The sequence below is a fragment of the Onychostruthus taczanowskii genome, unplaced genomic scaffold (assembly GCF_017590055.1).
Source record: "Onychostruthus taczanowskii isolate IOZ18803 unplaced genomic scaffold, ASM1759005v1 scaffold5, whole genome shotgun sequence".
Taxonomy (NCBI): Eukaryota; Metazoa; Chordata; class Aves; order Passeriformes; family Passeridae; genus Onychostruthus; species Onychostruthus taczanowskii.
The window spans coordinates 2,008,922-2,025,368 of NW_024502568.1; the positions used below are offsets into that span (position 1 = coordinate 2,008,922).

Below are 16,447 nucleotides of genomic sequence, written 5' to 3' on the forward strand. Positions count from 1 at the left end.
GTCTATGGCATTAAATTTGATGGTTTTTAAGTTTAAATTAACGAAATTTAAATTTCACTAGTCTGAAACTGCATGTGGGAGAATCACCTCAATTTCCTTTCACTTCAGTATTTTAGTAAAGTTGTTCCTATTTTCAATGTGTCTGATTCTTATTTTGGGTTCTTCCTTTGTAATTCCTGCAGGCTGCATGCAGGATGGAACAGTGCTGGGAGATGTGCAGCTTCCTCCTTGGGCAGATGGTGACCCCCATAAATTCATTTTTCTGCACAGACAGGTCAGTGAATATAAAGATTTGTGACAAAATGCTGTCTGGGTCCCACTGAAAATGAAGCTCTGAAGGCCAAAGTCACAAAAGAAAATGTTGGATCCAAATGCATCCTGCCTTTGTGAAGTTTGTGTTGGTTCTGAACTTTGCATGTCTGTTTCTCTGCCTAAAAATTTACCTTCAGTCAAGGCAAACTTTCCAGACCAGACGTGGATTACATGTAGGTTTGAGGCATGAACATAGCCCACAAGTGTAAGAGAACATAATATAATGCACAGGAATTTATATGCATACAGTTCCATGTTGCTAACAAACTGTGTGTTTATTTAAATTATTTATTTCCATCTCTGAGTCATGCCAGAACTAAAGGTTATTTTTTATTTTGGGGGGTTGGGATGGGGGAAACCTAATGTAATTCACTGTCCTTAATGGAGTCAGCCTTGGCAATTTGAAAGCAAATAGCTCTAAGGTCCTGAGACTTACTGCAATTAGTGCTATCTATTAATAGTCAGAAAGTCTTCCATGTGATGTCATCTGCTACATAAAAGTGAATGCAAGTGCAATTCTGTATGAAGATTGTTGCATTGAACTCAGACTTTGCAGCATAATGTCTTGGTGCAAGTCTCTCTAGTGCTCCTGCGTTGCCCCATCAGATTTCTAAGGGTGAGCTGCGTGCGTGAGTGCACACAGACTGTTGCTGTGTACAGCTGTGATGAATTTGTTAACATTGGTGGGGCTAAACAAACAGCCCATGATTTTCAAGGCATTGCATTATCCTGGTTTGTCACGTTACTTCAGTTTTTGCCTCATGGGTTCTTCTCACCTCTGCTCCATAGGTCCTGCCCTTGGGATTTCAACTTTCTCTCTCGATAACCACTTTGTAGGTTATTATATCCAAACCTGGGCATACAACCATCTTTTCTATTTTGGTATCTCCAAATAAGCATTTCTTCAGCTGACCTCTCCAAGTGCTAGTTCAAATCCTCTGACCTCCTTACTACCCTAACTACTACTTCTTTTCAACAAAACCAGGGTCATACTCATATTTTGTAAATACTTTTCTTCACTTATCTTCATTAGTAGCAACAACAATGTTCCAACTAAGTTACCATTACTTTCATAGAATCATAAATGGTTTGGGTTGGAAAGGACCTTAAAGATCTCCTAGTTCCAGCCCATCTGCAGTGGGCAAGGACACCTTTCACTAGATGAGGTTGCTCAAAGCCCCATCCAACCTGACCTTGAATATTTTCAGGAATGGGGCATCCTCAACTTTCTCTGGGGAACATGTTCTAAATTCTAAGCACTCTCACAGTAGGCAATCCCTTCCTAATATCTAATGTAAATCTACCCTCTCTGTTTAAAGGAATTCTCCTTTTCCCTGTCACTACCTTCCCTTGTGAAAAGCTCCTCTCTGGCTTTCTTGTAGGCCTCCCCTTAGGTACTGCAAGGTTCCTGGTGCCACAAACTCTTTGGCTTTTGAATGACTGAGTATGAGAGAGAGCCAGTTCAACTCTGGTTTCATTCACACATGCTCAGGTTTCTCCAGTGGGTGAACATGGATATGATCTGAGCCTGCACTTGCTTACATTTTTTTGTGCAGTAATCCTGCCTCTGTTTTTTTGGTGGGTTTTTTTGTTTGGTTGGTTTGGTTTGGTTTTGGTTTTTTTTTTTTTTTTTTAATGACTGTTGCTTGTATAGTGCGACTGTTGATTATACAGTGAGATATTTCATCTTTTCATTTAAGAGATTAAGAGGCTCTCTTTAGTTTCTATTTTGAATTTATGACCTGAACTCTTCACTTAGAATCTGTGTCAGAAGAATAATGCTAAAAAATATTTAAAGGAAGTTAAATTTCTACCTTGCTGCTTTACCTATTTTGAAATGGATAACTCTTGTTATGGATAACCTACTAAAAACTTTGTCTTCAATCATTTTGAAAATTACCTACAGGGGTAACCTGCAGTTACCTGCAGGGGTTTTTTTGCTAAAGAACTGAAATGGAGATTAAAAGCCGTGTTCAGAATGTGTCACTTCCTGTACATACATAGTAATAGGTCTGAGACAGACCTCAGTAATAGGTAACTGAGACAGATGTCTCTGAAGCTGTGTAGAGAGTGACTTAGAGGCTCAGAGCTCTGTTGACTCCAAAGGGAAGAGAGATCTGAGCTTTTGTCAGTGCCCATAACCACAGTTACTAGGAGGAAGGAGATCCTCATCTAAGTTTTGTTTGCACTGTAGATATGCCACTGGGAGTGCAGCCCTTGCTAAAGTGAAGAATTGAGTCCAGTGAATGCCCTATCTCCTAACTATTGCAAATTGGTTTTGGCCATTGAGGTCAAATATGCAACAGCTCCCACATATTCCTCAGTGGCTCCATGGAAGGCATGGAGGTTTTGGGGCTTTTTTGGTTCCTTTTGCTGCTCTGTCTTGTGGTCTTTCCAAGGTGCTCAATCTCTGTTTTCCAGTTCCCCAAATAAGGGAAAGGCAACACTGTCCTTCCCTACCAGCGATGCTTCATAACAAAGCCATGTATGACTGAAAGATGCTGCAATTTTACACTGATGCTTTTAAAATAAAAGCACAGGGAGACATCCTGTCTCTTCTGTTGTGGTTGCTTGGAGTGTAAGCTGCTGAGCTCCTTACTGCTTGTGTAATGGTGAATACTCCAAAGGCACTTGGATGAAATGGAGAAATCTGCTTTTGCCTTGTGCTTTAGAGTAATGGTGCAGTTTGGAAATCAAACTACAGTCATCACTGCGTAGCATGGGTTTGGTGTCACTGTAGAATGATCTCAGATTGTGTGAACTAGATTTGTTTTGGATGAAATGAAAGAAAAACACTCCAGTTGTGTGCTCCAGATGTTGACAGCATTTTGCCAGCAGGAGCAATCTGGATTTAGTCAGAAGAAAAGCCCCCAGAGTGCATTTAATGTGGATACTGGGTGTTCTCTTCCATTTGTCTACAGAACTGCTTCCACTGGGCTGTACTGTTTAATAACATTGGCACAGCTGATAAATTAATTTAAATCTCAAATAGGAACAGCTTAGCAAATGAAAGATCATGTTTATAGACTTGTGTTAATAATTTGCCAGTCCTCCTGAACATATTTCCTGTACGGTCACTGCAATATTGTCTCTTCAACCATAGTTGATACTAGGTACTACACAGGGGAATGCAAGAAATATTAATTAACCTGTCTGGGAGACTTTGCCTAACCCTGAATTGAAGAGTCAGAGATCTTGAATTCTGAAACATGAGGGTTTCTGTCTCCTCTGATGATATCCACAAGGCTGGAGGTACTAATTACTGGTATTGTGGCCATTTTTTGGAAGGCTTCACAATGAGTTTGGTGCATAAAACAGATTGAGGTTGACACTGTTCTGAGGTTTGACAATTGCTTTCAACAATATGAAAGCAAATAATTGTTCTTGACATAAAACTCTGAACAGCTTCCTTTTTCATGCTTAATAAGTTAGGAATCTAGTCCATGTATTTACTTCCTCCCTAAACCACAAGTTCTCCCTCCTTGGCTGGGCTTGCCATAGTGCTCAGTGAAATTCTGAGAGGCTGCACAGTTACAGCTTTGTTAGTTGCTTTGTTTTGCTTTGGCAGGAATGCCAGTCAAAATTTACAGTTTGTAATTCATGGACTAACTGCTTTTATTAATGAGTTCTGAGTCTGTTCAGGGACAGATTGTACACTGTGGCTGTGCTGTGAGCTGCCCTGTGATCATTATAGCTGTGGGCACGGTCATTTACACCAGCTGCACTGGGCAACTGCCTGCTCTGTGAAATGAGCCATTGTTCTCGATCCCATTAGTTTGTTTATTTCTGCTGTGCTTTGGGTGGGCTGGTCTGCTTGGAAGACCTTTCACTGAACATCAGGGATTACTCAGTCAAATGATTCAGAGATAGGAAAGTGCTTTTAATAACACTTGACACTGCTGCTTGAGTCATTGGGCAAGGCTATCTGGGAACGCACAAAAGTTTGGTGAGGCAGGTGATGGCAGGAGCAGTAGTATTTAGTGAAGCCTCACAGGTAAGACTGGCTAACCTGGTGCTGGGCACAGGTTCAGCTTGAACTTGTGTCCCCTGCTTATGAACTTGCTGTCTGGGTCTTCCAAAATCAAGTTTTCCTCTGTGGTTGCATTGAGCTCTCTATGGAGCTCACATTTATGTGGATATATTACCTTGTAGCATCTCTTCCAGTCTTCTTCAGTAGTAATTGTTTATTCTGGTCCTGTTAATCTGTCTGCCAATCACTGTGGGTGCCAAGATCTGTGGAATACTTTCATTTTGCTTTGTGGAACCTACCTGTGTTGCCTCTGAGGGTATTGGTGCTGGTGTCTGTTAAGTCAAACATGTGGCACCCTGTCCTTCTGTTTCCTGTGGGGGTCCAATTTAGTCTCAGTGTTTTATGAGATTGTGCTGAGAATGGTGATACTGGAGAAACTGAAAGTGTGATGACTTCCGGAGAATTTGTCTCCAGCAAGGATTGGAAAGCAGCAATGCATGTGTAATGGATACAGTCTGGCAAATTAAGTCACTTTGTTCTGGTTCCAGGCACTGGAAAGTGACTATGTCAGTGCCCACCTTCATCGCTGGATAGACCTTATTTTTGGCCACAAGCAGCATGGCTCAGCTGCAGTGGAGGCGGTTAACACCTACCACCCTTACTTCTATGGAGACAAGATGGACCTCAACAACATTAAAGATCCTCTGATTAAGGGCACTATCCTGGGATTTATCAGCAACTTTGGACAGATACCAAAGCAGGTACCACTTTATCGTGAGAGTAGAGAACATAATCTATCTTGATCTTACAGTATTTTTACCAGAAACCAGTAATAGTAACTTAAATCAGAAACACCATCTGACGTAAATCTGCTGAAAGATGAGCTGTAGGCTTTTCCAGACTGTGTACTACATCAGTATGCACCCCCAGTTTGTAGCCATGCTGCTCCTGTTGCATCCCATACAGCTGCAGCATCAGCTCTGTGTTCTGCTCCTTCAGTATTGTCACACAAGTATTCACTAGTCTGGGAATGGGTATAGTCAACTAAAATCCAGCTCAAAGTCTCACCTGTGTTTTCTTTTTTGTGCAGAATTGTTGGGATCAGCTTTCTGTCTCTCTGAGGAAGGGATGTAGTCTGATGAAAATGTAGTATGTGTAAGACTTTATTTTAATTAAGAGGTTCAGTGGTCCTGGAGTCTGTGATTAAGGATTTAAGCAGGTGTTTCTCCTGCATGGTCTTGCAAATAGAGATTTATTTTTCAATGACATTCATTTGTTCTAGCTCTTCACAAAACCCCATCCATCCAGGAATGCTCAAGGAAAAAGTTCAGCAGGAAGAGAGACTGCGCTGTTCCTTCACTCAAGTGGAATTCTTCCTCCTTTTGTGAGCAGTCTGCAAAATCTGAAGCTCTCACCAGTTACCATAAAAGGTGCTGCAGGGGCTGTGTTCCATTTTCTGAGCTAACAAGTACACAATTTTTGGATAGGATGAATTTGGATTTTCAAGATCACAAAAGTAGTCTCACATCTTTGTATGGGTTGGTTCAATCAAGATCCCTCCTACCAATTGTGATTTTTGTATCCTTATATTAGGAGTGGGCACTGGAAACTTCTTCAAACTTCTATTGTAGAGTTTGGAACAATTTTTTTTTTAAAGTCATCCTCTCCATGTGCATTTTTGCTGTCCACTGGAGAGGAGTGTTTCCACTATTGTGTGTGGAATCTCAGTTTCAGAGTGGATTTCTATCTGTGGGCCTGGCCACAGCGCTGAGCCCAGATGTGAGACTTGCCAGCCTCACCACACAAGCTGTGCAAGGAGAAAAGTTAACATAAGTGCTCTAAACCCAACAGAATTAAATATTTTCTCTGTCTTGCCAGACTATCCCAAGGGAGCTATTGGACACATTGTTCATACAGAGAAAGGCATTCTGGCTGTCGAAAAAAATAAGATTTTGATTCCTCCTCTTTGGAGTAAAACATTCTGCTGGGGATTTGAGGACTTCACCTGCTGCTTTGGCACCTATGGATCTGAGAAGGTAAATAAGAAAAAACTCTAAGAATTCAATAAATTAGTTATATGTTGTGGTCTTTGACTGGTTTGGACACATTTCAGAGGCTGTTGGGGAGCTGATTTCAGAGGATGCTGTACAGAACTTTCTCACAGTCAACCTTCCTGAGGAATCTCAAGCTGGATATCCAAGATAGTGTAAAATGATTTTAAACTGCTCAAAAACATGGCATTTGCCTCTAAATTATCTCAAGTATTCCATCCAGTGATTGTGTTGTCCATAGGTCATAAGGACAACACAAGGTCTCCTGGTCACTGATGAGAAATTTCATTGTGCAGAAATTTCTGCTGGAATTAAGGCAGAACCATCTGCCAATTCCCCTCTGGCTCCAGCATAGCCCAGTGCATTCATTCAAAATAATGAAGTTAATAGTCTTAATTCTTTGTTGTTGAAAATAAATGGTCTATATCATCACACGGCTTGTTAGGACACTTGACAGATCTAGTTTCTTCCTCTGCCATAAATACACTTTTTTTTTAATGTATTTGGGACAATTCTATGCAAAGAATTCTGAGTTTGCTTAGTTACCAGACTAGCATAACATGTAATTCACCAAGATACTGACTTGGATATTTGTGCAAGTGGCATTCATTATGTTTTCACAGACATACCCAAAGCCAATGGAAATGAAAAAGCCATGAGATATATTTTAATTTCTGCACCCTGTCTAATAAAATCAGTGCTGAGCAGTTCATAGTATTGCTGCAGGCATCAATTATTCAGTTTTTCACTTCAAAACTCAGGGTGATGCTGAGCATAGTGAGTGTGATTACACAGTCATTGGGAGTCCAACTTGAGTTTTTTCTGGATCAGCAGTGCCAGTGGACATGAGCTTATAAGAAACTTTGGTCCTTGTTGTAAGCAGGTAAAGGTTTATTCTGTCTGTGGCAGGGGTTTTGTAGCTGTGTCATCCAACTCCACCAGAATCACTGGCACCAGAGCGTTGTCCCAGTTGTGCGGGGAAGAGATAATGCAGAATGTGCAGGAGGATGCTTGTGCAGTGATTGTAGCAGTGTGTAATAGATCTGACACTGCTTTAGACTGATTTGGGTGCTGCTAACAGAGCACAGAATGGAATTTAGTGCTTTGTCTTTTGGCTTTTCAATCCAAATAAGGGAGGGCTTGAGGGCCTGGCAGTAATTCTGTTGGCAGTGGTCATCACAGCCTGAGACTTCTTTTTAATCTACCTGGAATGTTTGTCTTGTTTTAAAATATAGTTGGTAGAATGAACTTTCCTGAAGTTGTGTAGGAAGTGTGGCACAAAAGGAGTTGGGACCCAGATCTCCTAGGACATGAGATACTGAGCTTTGTTCAGCATTCCTGTTTGGTCCCTGGAAGGTGGCACAGCTGCATGCAGCCACAGTCTGTGCAGATCCACATGCTCACAGCTGTGCTCACACAGAGACTGGTTATGATGAGCTTTTCTTTCTTAGATTTAAAATATGGAGGGTCAGTTTTGAAAATTGAATCTGTCATTTGGTAATAATAAATACATAGTATCACCCGATGAGAATTTGACTTAAAGGTGCTTTTTTTTGTACAGAATGTGACTACATTTGAGTGCATGGCAGACTGGGGGAAGTGCCTCTGTGCAGTGTGTCCTTCAGCAACTACCATCATCACATCTGGAACAAGCTCAGTTGTGTGTGTCTGGGAATTCTCCCTGGTCAAGGACAAAGTGAAATGTCTAAACCTGAGACAGGTAAGTACTGTGGCTTTTCTGCTATAGAAACTTGATGAAACCCAGTAGATAAGGTTTTTATCTCTCAGATGATTGTCAGAAGAAGCACCTTTGTTGAATAAAAAGACAGGAAAAAAACAATAATAAACAGTGTCAGTGACAGGAGGCAGGAGCTGATAATATGCCTTATACCAACAGCTCATAGCTATGAGTGCCACTTGGTGGATTTTTTCCCTTTAGTAGCATTTTCAAAGTTCATAATCATAAAAGAAATAATGAAGATAAGGCATATTTTCATCTCTTGAAGTGCAACCCTTGGGTTATTTTAAAAAACAAGTATCACCTGGAGATGCTTATAATTTGTTCTGAGATGCTACAGCAATGGTCAGGATCTCTAAAACATCCCACAAACTTAGCTGGTGGAGATGAAGGCTCAGCCAGGCAAAGATCTTGATTCTTTTTTCTCAGCCTGAATTCAGAACATAAAACGTTTATCTGTCACCCTGTGAGGGAGGGATGCATCCAGTAAGAATGCTATAGTTTTTGTCCTCATTATCTGAAACCTTGAAGTGGTCTAATCAACCTTGTTGATTTAGAGTTCATCTATAGTCACCAGGCTGTATACATGTTATTTCATTTACAAAACTGAATTCTCATATAAGATTTGTGTGGTTCAGCTATGGTGAGTTCTCAGCTTTACAAGTAAAACTAGAATACACTACTATCATATCTGGAAGGTAGCATGGGGCCCTTCCCTAAAGAAATTAAGATACTCTTGATTTAAAAACTCTGCTATTTTTAGGCAGACAAAAGGTTCATTGATCACCAAGGTTCCAAAGTGTTAGAAGCTTCTTCTGTTTGTTTGTTCTGGAGGGGTATTCAGATGATTTTTCAGTGCTCTTTCTACATTAAGCCAAAACATATTTTATTTGTCGTTAAATGAAGTGAAAAATTCATTGTCTGCTGTAATGCCAGAGAAGTATTTAGATCTTCATTTATCAGAAATTCCTGTTGGAATTTGTGTTGAAATTAGTGGGGGAAACTGTTTTAGAGCAGCCTCTCTTTTGAGGTTTATGGTGTTTAATGCTGTAGAAAGAAATATGAGACAAGATCTAATGACCTTGTAATCCAGCTAGTTATTATTCCAAAGGAGGACATGAACATAGAAATGGAAGAAATAGCAGTAGAGAAAAGAATAAGCAATAATTTTCATCAACATCTAAACAATACCAGTTAAGGGATCAGTCTGAGTTTCAGGCAACCAAAGAAAGCTGTCTTTTATCTGGATTATAATGTCTTTCTCTTTAACAATCTAAAATCAGCTTTGCTGATGTGTTCCACTGTGATTAATTTGGTATTATCCAAAATCCACAAAGTGGTATGAGATCATGCAATGACAGATTTTGTATTTTTTCTTTACTTTGCCAGAGGAGGTTTTTTTCCTTTTTATGACTGTCTGGACTGGATGTAAACTTGAACTATGGTTCTAAATGTCTTCCAGTGAATTACTTTCTGCTTTCCTGTAATTCACTGTTTCATGGTGGCTGCTTTTTCTGCTGAACAAAAAAAAAATTCCTGAGAGAGTGAGCTTTGCTTAAGAACAGCTTATGTGCTATAAAGTGGAAGCTATTCACTTACCAGCTGTCTCATGGGACTGACACATTCTGATTTGGAATGTAGTAAAGTACAGAAACTATATTTCTGCAGTAAAAGTAGCTTTTGCCTCTCTAGTGGGATCTGCTTCCACAGTTTTGTGGAACACTAAAGATTGAGCATAATTGCCTCAGTATTGATCCATGCAATTTACTGGCACAGGGATCTGTGTGATCCAGTGGCCAGAATTTCTGGGCCAAACAAAACACTTGGGCAAGGTGTGTTCTTTGCCTCACAGACCTCTCAGGAAGGTGTGGAGCATATCTGTAGTGTGTCTGTGTCCTTGTCAGCCAGTTAAGTTGAATGGTCAAACTTGGTTTAAGCTTTCATGGACTAAACATCCTTGCAATGAAGCTGGCTTTCTTTTTTGTCTTTTGATATTTGTTAAAATACCTTGGAGATAGGCCTTGAGATTTTTATGCAAATATGCTCAGGATGTTTCCCATTGAGGAAAAATCTGCCAGTCTTTGCAGAATGATAATGAAAAGATGTAGGGAGTCAAAAGCATGAGACTTTTTTTCATGAATGTGCATTGAGATTGCTGGGTTGAAGATGATACTGTAATTGTGTGCAGGTCTATCCATCTCTTCCACACTCAGCTTGTATTTAAATTGTTTCACTGCCAAGTAAGATCTTCATGGGTTAAAATAAAAGAGAAAAAATGTTTTAGTGAAACTTGTGCAGGAGCTTAGCTTGGCTTGATTTGGCAGTTTGGATACTTTCACACAGGATATGTTTGCTTTTATGCTTTGGAGAAAGGAGAGGAAATTTTGAGCCCTTGAACCAGCCTTGTCCCAGCCCTTTTTGCAGCAGTCTTGTACAGTTCTCAAATGTAGGCACTTGATTATGCCCAGTCCTTTGTAAAAACATGTCCCACAGCCAGTCCAAAGCTATCACTGAGCCCTCTTTCCCATGTTTAGGTGAGAGTGTTTCTGACTTCTGAAAACCACAGTTAGAGACCTAATTTTGTATTTATAGCTGACAGTTCTTGTGAATGGAATACATCTCAAGCTGAAAGTCATCCCTCACAGTTGTGGGTCACCTTCAGCCATACAGAGCCTGCTGCAGCCCAGCTTCTTCACCAGTGGATTAAAGTTTGATTGCTGTTGTCCTGGTGACCTTGGCAAGTGGCAGCACATGTTAGCCAGCAAGAGTTCAGTCTCATACTCACGTGCTGGGAAAGAGTGCGAGGTGTGTCCAGAGCTGAACTGAGACAGAATCTAGAAATATGCTAATAATGTCGAAAAAAGAAAGCCAGCAAGCAATAGGCATTTCCTTTGAAAACCAAAAAATAAAACTGGTGGGTCTGATTTTTCACAGTAAGGCAGCTAAAAACCAAGCCCTGAAAAGCTTTTTAGGAAAGCTGTGAAGGACTTTTTCTCTGTCGCCCTACAGGTTTTACTGTCATTTACTGTGGTTATGTAGCAGAAGTATACACTGCTGTCACTTGAGAATGCTGAATAAAACAATTTTTAGCAGCATACTTCAATCCATGCCTTCTATCTGTGCTGTTAAATTGCCTAAAGCATATTTCTTTTTTAAGGAAACTGTTTAAATTAAAGCTAAGTTTAACTGAGCACTCCTGATGTCTCTGAACCTATAAAACAACAACAACAAAAAGAATGTTGTGTAAAGATGAAAGTGAAAGGAATTCCTACATGGTTTTAAAGCAAGAATTCTCCATAAATGCTGTTTCTCCTCTTAACCAATATTAGAAATGTATTAGTACTAGTTTAGATACACAGAAAGATAAGACTCAGAAGGTTACTGAATTGCATCTTGATGAATTGTATTTCAAAATGTTTTTAAATATTGACAAATTTCCAAGCATAAATTTTAGTTAAAACTGCATGGACTGAAGTGAAGAATTACTTTTTTTTCTTGCTGAGCACAAAGCACTGTCTTAGAGTCTGAGGAGTAGGCCAAAGCGCCTGAATCACTGTGTAATTTGGGCAAGTCATATAATCTCTTGGACCCTCAGCTTTCTTCAACCGTTATGAATTGAGGACAAGGATGCTGCGGGGGAAATACCAAATCCTTTGGTATTTCCCCCCCATTCCCTCTTCAGTTCTCCAAAGAATGACTAGGTTGCTTGTCATTACTAAGCAAATGTGGTAGGACCGTGGTTCCCTAGTAAATCACCCTCCATCTGCTGCGGTCTGTTGGTTGGTTTTTCCCCACCAGGCTCTGTATGGACACACTCAGGCAGTGACCTGCCTTGCTGCATGTGTAACCTACAGCATCTTTGTGAGTGGCTCTGATGACAGAACCTGCATCATCTGGGACCTGAACCAGCTGACGTTCATAAAGCAGCTTCCTGCCCACGAGGAAAGCCTCTGTTGTGTTGCCATCAACAATTCAACAGTAAGATCTTCATTTATCATCTTTCTTCTGATGCATCCATGAACATTTCATGATAATGTAATGGGTGCTTTTCCCAACATAAAAACATCCTGAGAGTCTGATACATTGATTTTTTTTCTTTCTACTGAGATTGCTAATAGTGTCCTTAATGATGAGAGGAGAGCACTAAAAGCAACATCTTAGACTGAGTAGCTAAGTAGCTAAGAAGCGTCTGTGGATAGATAGATAGCAGGATTAAACAACTTTTAGTTTATGGAGCATGAAGTATTACCCTAGTACCTCCTGGATTTGGCTCACCCATAACCTTGTTGCCCTTGTTATTTCATTAATTTCTCCTGACATTCATGCAGCAGAGTCACATCTGATCTGCACATTCATGCAGCTGAGACATGTTAGACTGCAGTCTACCAACTCAGGTGACAACTGCCTTACACCTTTGCAATGATAATGTTGGCTTTTTCCTTTCCTTTCTACTCCCAGGTGCAGGGAGAACTCCTGGTAGCAGTGGGTATAAATCTGTTGAGGTCTCTGCCTGGCTAGAATTGCATGCATGTTGATAGAAAAATATTCTGTGTTGGATTTTACTGTAAACACTCTGGGTGAGATTTTTTTCTCCCAACCTTTTACCTCCCAAAAATGTTGCTTTCATATTTGTTTGGGGTTTTTTTTGTTTTTTGGGGTTTTGGGTTTTTTTGGGGTTTTGGTTTTTTTTTGTTTTTTTTGTTTGTTTGTTTGTTTGTTTGTTTGGGTTTTTTGTTTGTTTGGGTTTTTTTTCTCTCTGCTAATATAGTAGAACAGGGTTTCAGCTGCTAGACAATTCAAGGTTGAATCCAGTCCTGGATAGTGTACAAAAGCAAAATTGAGGTCATAGGAGTAAGAAACCAGGCAGATATTCTCTACTTGGTCTGTGCCAAACAGTCGTCTCCTATCAGAGCTTTATTGACCATGCAGTCTGATGGCAGCAATTTGAGGGTGGGAATTAAGTTGTCTGTTCAGTGCCAGCTCAGCTCCCAGTCCTAGCAGTCCTGGATAGTGTGAAGTGGCCAGTGGCTCAGCAGGCCAGTTCAGAGTATCTTGGTGGTCCCTTATGAAGTGAGCTGAAGCAGTGCCAAGCATTCAGAAATGAAGGGGAGGGCTGGCACAGAGCTGCTCGAGATCCCAAGGGGACAGAGCTCTCTCCGTTCCGCACCATCCAGTACAGCAGCCTCTGCAGGTATCTGCTCTCCTGGAACTGCCCAAAAATGAGACAGTCTGTGCCAGGAACAGTCTGGTGACTGATCCAAATGACTGAGCTCCACTTCAGTGCAGTGCAAATGGTTAAGCTGTTTGGATAATAGTATATCAAAATGTTCACTTAATAGAGGAAAAACCTTAGAAAAGTAAGACTGAAGCTTCAAGAAAAAAAAAAAAGGTCCATATCTTGTGGATGAAAAAATTCTTTTTGACATTAACAAAACAGAATACTTAATTCTGAAATGTAATTTTTGTTTAAGTCTTCTCTATATATTTATGTAAAGCTACATGTAAATAGAAACAAAGTGTTTCCATTGTGCTACAGTGTTTTGATTGACACAAAATTGCATGATTGGTAGCAAGGGTTTTTTCTTGAAAAACTCAGAATAGTTCAAAGCAAAGTTTTGAAGAAAAAAAAAACAGTGAAATAAGAACCCTATACAACTCTTCATTCATGTTTGTTGGAGTTGCTTGAGTATCTGGAAGTTCCATCTATAGATCCAAACCTCATGGTATTTGTGTAGCATAGACAAAAAATAAGAACTGTCCCCAAAAGTTCATAAACTAAGGAGAATTGTAAAAGCTTGCTGTAATTGTTTCAGTTAGTTTTAAATCCCTGATCCAGACTTGAAAAGCACTGTAGATTATTGCCAAATGCCTGGACATCATGTACTCTCATGCAGATAAGGTAGCTGAAATTTAATCTCTTGAATTATTGGCAGCTCTGTTTTGAACATGCTATCATTTTTTATCTCCAGAATTCTGCCCAGCAGTGTGAAGAGCCCAGGTCCCAAATGAGGCAGGGGTGAAGTAAGCTGTTAGTTGACTTAAGCCAGATGCATGCTGCTAATTTAAGGGCACACTGTCCTTTCTCAGAATCAGATGACTTTGCTGTTGAGGTTCTATTTAGCTGATTCTTATCATGGATCAAGAGTAGAAAAGTCATGTCGAATTTCAATTAATAACTTGATCAAAATGCACTTTTGATTAGATCATTTACAATTGCTGCATTGGCTCTTGGTTCTTTGTGTTTCTCTAAGGATTTACCTGTGTATTTGCTCCTTATAAGCAGCCTCTGGTAAGGCTGCACCTGCATGGAGTGGAGGAGAGAGGTGCAGAGGATGTTTTCTGCCTCACAAGTGCAGGTCACTGGATGCAGAGCTGGTCACTGGTCAAATGCAGAACGTGGTGTAGAAATGTGATGACACTGAGCTCCCTGTGAGGGGCAGAGGAGGATTGTGAAATCACCAAAGGCTTTGTAGCTAAGCAGGTGAACACCACATCCTCGTTTCAGGGACTGTTTATTTGTAAATCTTATAAGAGCACTAGTTCTGGCCCAGAACCTGTGCTAGGCACTGCCTGTGCACAGCCCCTGTCCCTGATGGTAGCTGGGTCAGACTGTCAGTCTGCTTTTTTTACAAAAAGCCTGGATTTTATGGAAAACAGAAAGGGAACATTTCATTAAATATTTTCATTTAAAATGTGGGGGAAAAAACCCTTTTTTTACATTATCTTGCTAAATCTGAGACAGTTGTTTCAGGTTTATGTGATGTAAAAATGTCAGAATTTTTAAAGGAAAAAAACAGTAATTTTTACTTTGTCTGGTTTATATATTCTGCCCAGTAGAAAAAACAATGGCAAGAATTTACATCAGAGCAGTCAGCAATTTCTAATCAGAATTTAAAAGTTATGAGGAGCATGAGTGTAGGAGGTTGAGACATTGCCTCTTGCTGTGTTACAGGGTGACATTGTCTCTTGTGCTGGATCTTACCTGTACCTGTGGACAGTCAATGGCCAGCTCCTCGCAAGCACCAGCACTGCCTGCAGCCCCACCTGCCACATCGTTTGCTGCTGCTTTGCTGAAGTGATGGACTGGGACACACGCAGCATCATCATCACAGGAAGCACAGATGGAGTGGTGAGGGTAGGTGGATGGGAGAGAGGAAAAGGAATCCTCATTCATTGTAGACCAGAGGTAGAGATTTTTTATTTTAAATGGAAGGACAGAGCTGTTAAAAGCCCATGCCACTCTCTTAACAGTGCAGGAAAGGGCAGAAATGAAAATCAGAATAAAATATTGGCTTCCTATCAACTTTTATCCTCCTGACAAGAGGCTTGCCATACAGGAAGAATTTTGAAAATGTGCTTTCCATTCTGGGATGATTCTGAAAGCAAAAATTCTATCACTCCTCCGAAACATTTGAATACGGTTTCTGAAAGTTCACAGCTCAGTATATTAAGACCTACTTTCTCATGAGTAGGAATTCACTGCTGATTCTGTCTCCAGTGTGGTAGGTGAACTTCCTGAGTTACTGGGATTTTCAACAGTGTGTCAGCCTTGCAACCCCACCAGCTCCCTGCATACATTCTTCCAGTGTGACACCCTGCAGCACAGTGACAGAGAGGGAGACAATTGTGAAATCCTGCTGTTAGAAGCCCAGTTCCCAACCCCTTGCTGGGAAGCAGGAGCTGAATCTTTCCCTCATTGTTACAATCCATGCGTTTTCCATTTTTAACCCCTCACTGGCACAGCTGTGGAAGAGCAAATACAGCAACACCCCAGAGCAAGGTGCTGGACTGAGAGCACAGAGCGGTGTGATGGAAGAGCCAGGCAGCACAGGTATGACCACAGTGTGGGCTGGAACTGCAGGGGGACCCAGTGCTGCAAGCCTTGCTTGGTGGTGAGGAGGAGGAGGGGGTGTGACACCATGGTGTGAAGGGGAGATGGTGTGGGCAACCAGTGCAGTCTTACTGTGACCAGCAACAGCGGTGGGTGGCAACTGCCCCACCCTGGTGACAGAGGGCACACCTGAGCCTGCCATCTCACGGGCACACCTGGATGAAGCTGAGGGCTTTTTCACAGGCTCCCCCTTGGGTTCTGTCAACTTCAGAAGACCTTTCTGCATGAACCTGTAAACCAATGGCTGGAAATTGTCCTGGCTCCAGAAAGGCCACTGCCTTGGCACCTCTGCTGATGGCATGTACTAAAGTATCCTGGCATCACGTCAGAGGGGGCAGTGCCAGATCCTGCTCTGGCATGGAGCAGAGAAGTTTGCTGTCTTTGCCACCTTAAAAGAAGCCAGAGGTCCTTCAGACTGGTGGGAGGCCAGCAGCAGGCCCTAGTGCTTGGAGCTGCTTATTCAAGGCTGTGTGCAGCTGAAGCTG

General features: G+C 41.1%; 1 protein-coding gene across 2 annotated transcripts in view; it reads left to right on the forward strand.

The window, feature by feature from the left end:
- The window catches only part of WDFY4 (WDFY family member 4), a 111,042-nt gene that overhangs the window by 91,519 nt on the left and 3,076 nt on the right, over nucleotides 1-16,447 (forward strand). For both annotated transcript variants that reach the window (XM_041415488.1, XM_041415487.1), the window contains exons 52-59: nucleotides 183-274; nucleotides 4,831-5,043; nucleotides 5,565-5,712; nucleotides 6,161-6,318; nucleotides 7,895-8,053; nucleotides 11,870-12,049; nucleotides 15,024-15,206; nucleotides 15,815-15,902. In XM_041415488.1, the coding sequence (XP_041271422.1) occupies nucleotides 183-274; nucleotides 4,831-5,043; nucleotides 5,565-5,712; nucleotides 6,161-6,318; nucleotides 7,895-8,053; nucleotides 11,870-12,049; nucleotides 15,024-15,206; nucleotides 15,815-15,902 (1,221 nt within the window). The remainder of the gene's footprint in view (nucleotides 1-182; nucleotides 275-4,830; nucleotides 5,044-5,564; nucleotides 5,713-6,160; nucleotides 6,319-7,894; nucleotides 8,054-11,869; nucleotides 12,050-15,023; nucleotides 15,207-15,814; nucleotides 15,903-16,447) is intronic.